The sequence below is a fragment of the Chelonoidis abingdonii genome, unplaced genomic scaffold (genome assembly GCF_003597395.2).
Source record: "Chelonoidis abingdonii isolate Lonesome George unplaced genomic scaffold, CheloAbing_2.0 scaffold0483, whole genome shotgun sequence".
NCBI classification, from domain to species: Eukaryota; Metazoa; Chordata; order Testudines; family Testudinidae; genus Chelonoidis; species Chelonoidis abingdonii.
In genome coordinates, this window is record NW_027424744.1 from 190355 (window position 1) to 194668 (window position 4314).

The 4314-nt window shown below is 44.9% G+C and overlaps 1 protein-coding gene across 1 annotated transcript; it reads right to left on the reverse strand.

The window, feature by feature from the left end:
* Positions 1–366: 366 nt before the first annotated feature.
* Positions 367–1407, reverse strand: LOC116829482 (olfactory receptor 51G2-like). The gene has a single exon (XM_032788330.2). The coding sequence runs from the start codon at positions 1405–1407 to the stop codon at positions 367–369; it is 1041 nt and encodes a 346-aa protein (XP_032644221.2).
* Positions 1408–4314: the final 2907 nt, after the last annotated feature.

The following is a 4314-nucleotide window of genomic DNA, read 5'->3' on the forward strand; positions in this document are numbered from 1 at the left end:
ACCCAGAGCGCTCAGGAAAGGCCAAGACTGTGACTGCAGAACAGCTCTGCAGCTTTCATCATGGTCCTTGGATGTTTAGCCAGCGACGGGACAGTGACAGGCCAGGTGTAAAGGAAAACAGTATCCACATCCCTTCTCTTTACTGACTGTATTAAGAGGAATTCTGAGGTTGGAGAAGCCACCGATACAGCTTTTTAGGGACCAACATCACACCAGTCCCCTGACTCTCCATGAACACAGTCATTTTGTAAATGCTGCTCCCGGCCTTGGTCTCCTTCCCAATTGCACTGTCCTCCCTCACCAGCCCCTCTCTTCTTGCCCTTCAATGCCATCTGAACTTCTTTCTAGACAGTGGAGATCAGTAGCTCATGTCTTCTCGGATGGAAGAGTCCAGGATGGAATAGATGGCTGTGGCCTGTGTTTTTTGACTCCCAGGTCACTACTATGGGAGCATTGTGAGGAACTGACCCTCAAGTTGATGAAGACCCTGATTATCCTCGTACGAAGGTGTTTGCTTTTCACGCTGTACACAATGGGGTTCATTAGGGGTGGGACCAGCAGATAGAAGTAGCCCAGGACAAACTGAAGCAAGTGGGAAGAGCTATTCCCAAATCTGTGTATCCCAGACAAGCCGATCTCTGGTATGTAGAAGAGCAGGACGGCACAGAGGTGGGAGACGCAGGTGTTCAGTGCCCTGAGACACTCCTCATGGGACACGACACTCAGCACTGTTTTGAGGATCATCACATAAGAGAGGAAGATGAGCAATGAGTCCAATCCCATGGTTAAGAGTGCAGTAGACAAGCCATAGATATTGTTGACTGAGATATCTGCACAAGCCATCTTCATGACCTCCTGGTGAACGCAGTAGGAATGGGAGAGGACATTAGCTCGACAGTACTGGAACCGTTTCAGCAGAAAAGGGAGCGCTAATACTATGACCACCCCTCTTAGCACACACAGCAGAACCATTTTGGCTAACCTCGATGGAGTTAAGATGGAAGCATATCTCAGCGGGTTACAGATTGCGATGAAGCGGTCAAAGGCCATCAACAAGAGCACGGAGGATTCCATACCTTGAAGCAAGTGGATGAAGAACAACTGGGAAAAACAGGCATCGAGGCTGATCTCCCTAGAGTTGAACAAGAATATGCCCAGTATTGTAGGTATGGTGGTTATTGATAAGCCAAGGTCTGTGACAGCCAACATGGAAAGTAAAATGTACATGGGCTCAYGGAGGCTTGGATCTGTTTTTATAATGAACAGAATAACTGAATTTCCTACTATCGAAATAACATACATTAGGCAGAAGGGGACAGAGATCCAGAAATAGATATCTTCCTTCCCAGGTATCCCAGTGAGAAGGAACACTGTAAATTGGAAGTTGGTGTCATTGACAGCTGACATAATGTACTAGGCAGGTCCAAGGAGTTTTCAACATTCCTTCCTGAAAGGAAAAAGAACATGAGACTAACTGATATTTAACTACACACCTTTCTGCTCTCTGTGCAAGTCTAGAGACTCCCAGGAGCTCAAGGAAAATCAGCAAAAACAGACTCTTAGGTTTACACCATTGATAGAAAGATAGGCACTGCCAGAGTGAATCAGACCTGCAGTCCATCTAGCTCGGTATCCAGTGGCCAGTTCCAGATGCTTCAGAGGTAGGTGGAAGAAACCTTGCAATAGGCAGCTATGAATAACCTGCTCTCAGAGAAAATTTCCTCCTGACACCCACTAGTTAGATGTATTTCATGATGTAAATCAAGAGGGTTTAGAGCCCTTCCAAGACTTTTTTTTTAAATGCTCACTAATGAAATTGGATTTTCTGATTACCTCTATAAGCACCCAATCCCTCTTTGAATCCTGCTATGCTCTGATCCCCAATGATAACTCGTGGCTGGGAATTCCACAGCCTATTTGATAACTATGATTTTACAGTTGTAACTTTCACACAGAATCCCTTTCTGACCCTTCAGTTCTGAGTGTGGCCCATTGTATCGTAACATGTGCATAAAAACATGGCAAGTGCATGATGGAAGTGGTCATTGTATTATCTGTCCTCCATTGAAGCTATTTATAAATGAGTTTCATTACCTCATTATATACATTTTTTTTTCACTTTCTCCACTCCTCAGAGTTGAAATTCTGCCACTGCCTCTTTGTAGCTCATGGGATCAATTCTCAGGGCCAGGTTCTAAATTCAGTAACAGCGACTTCAACTGCATCACTTCACATATACATGTGTAAATTCAATCAGAACCGACCTCTATTAATGTTCCCTTACCAAATGCTCCCAGTGATACACCCTGGCTCTCAAGAATCCCTCCAAGAGAAACTGAAGTGCTTTGCCTGATCAGGATTGACTGATTCCAGAAAACTCAATCATCCAACAAGCTTCTTTTCATCCTCACAGGAACTGCAGGTCTGTAGATATCAGGCAAGTTACAAGCTAGCACTGACAATTATTTCAGCTGGGCAGAAGGGTTGGCTTCACAATTGGGTGAATAGTGCAAACATTAGGGGTGCACTGATACCCAGCTGACTGTGCATGTTACTTCAGCCATGAGTGCGTAACAATTGATGGGCATAAATTATATACGATCTCTATTACACTCCCCTTTGCTGCACCTCAGCTCTACTCTGCAGAAACGCAGAACAGCGGTTCTATTCTCTCAGGACTGTTTGGAAAGCCTTGCACAAGTCTTGCAGAGTGAATGAATGCAGGACCCTGAATGTATGTGTTAGAAACAGCTTCTTGTCATTTACCAGGAGACAGTATCATACAATGGTTCACTGAACAAAAAAATTAAAGCAGAAACCCATTGCGAGCAGTATTTGGAGTACTTCTAAAATAGTTTCTAAAACAAAGGCCATTAACTGTTACCAGTTCTCCTTCCTATATTCGAACAACTCTACTGCTAGTTTTGGCTAGACATGCTTGTCATGAAACTTTGGTTTGTAATATTTCTATTATGATGAAAAGTTTGGGCATTCAATTTGCATATCTGCACTTCAGTACACACATGCCAATCCATTCTTTCCTCTCTGATCTTTTATCAGAGATGATTTCTCAGGTTAGAGTGGAACTTAAAACCTAGCTTATGTCATCTGGATTTCTTCAGAACCTGAAAAGATCCCAGTGTCTCAGCTCTCATTCAGTCACTTGTCAGCAAACAAAAGTCTACTAGCTCCTCTGTCCCTGGCTTATTAGGTGACTGGTTCTCCTCAGGTTCTGTTCTGTCAGTCTGTAGCCGGTATCYGGACTAGTATGAGCCATTGGGATCGATATATGAAATAGTCATTCCCTGAACTCTCACTTACTAGTACATAGTACCCCCTGCACCTGTTATTCAGCCATGATGAGGGCTTGTAGGAAGTGGATTTCAAAGTCAAATGCATGAGTATTCATGGAAATGGAACTTCATTTCACACAGGAAAGTCGTCTATTGCTCTCTCTCTCTCTCTCTCTCTCTCTGACTGTCTATGTTCTATATTCATAAAATGTGGAGCACTGGGAGTGGCATTGGGACAGACATGGAGCTGAGCTGCAATAAATGAACGTGTATGTTAAACCCAGTTCTTGTAATGTTTGCTGTAAAGCTCCACTGGGTTTAGTATTGGGATGTTTATGCTATATCTGTATTGTGAGAAACCAGTGGCTCATCTTCGTTTAACATGAGGCTGCTAAAATAGAAGCAGGAAGAGAAGCAACAGTTCAAGAAAAACCGTCGCTCAGTAACCACCCTAGGGAGGTTGAGAGACAACACTGGAGCTACAAGCTGGGAAGATCCTATTCCCGGACTTCAGACACATTACAGAGCTTGTTTTGCCAGTGCTGGGAGTCTGTGCAGAGGTGGGGCAGCTGTTGCTCAGAAGCTCTTCAGACTGACAGGCATAGACACAGCTGGGGAAGTCTGAAGGCCCTCAGCCTGCCTGGGTCCCCTTTAGGGTGGGAGGGCTTGGACTCCGAGACATGTACAGACTGTTGTTTGAAAAACATCTTATTCTCCTATGTTACACTTTCTTCCTTCTGTTTAGATTAAACAGTATTTTGGTTCAAGAAAGCTGGCTGGCCACTCATCTCACCACTACTTACAACTTCCCAGAGGGAAGAACCACAGGTGCCCAATGCACTTGGACCTGCTGGGCAAACCCAGACAAACCGCAGTGTGCGTAGCCCAGGGCCCAGTCTGAGAGTGGGAGGATCACAGGATTCCACCCCAGGAGAGAGAAGACTAAGAGGTCTGATGTCTGGCACTCAGAGACCGGAGGGGGGCAGGGACGCTGGTAGCCCTGTAACTCTGAGGGTTCTCT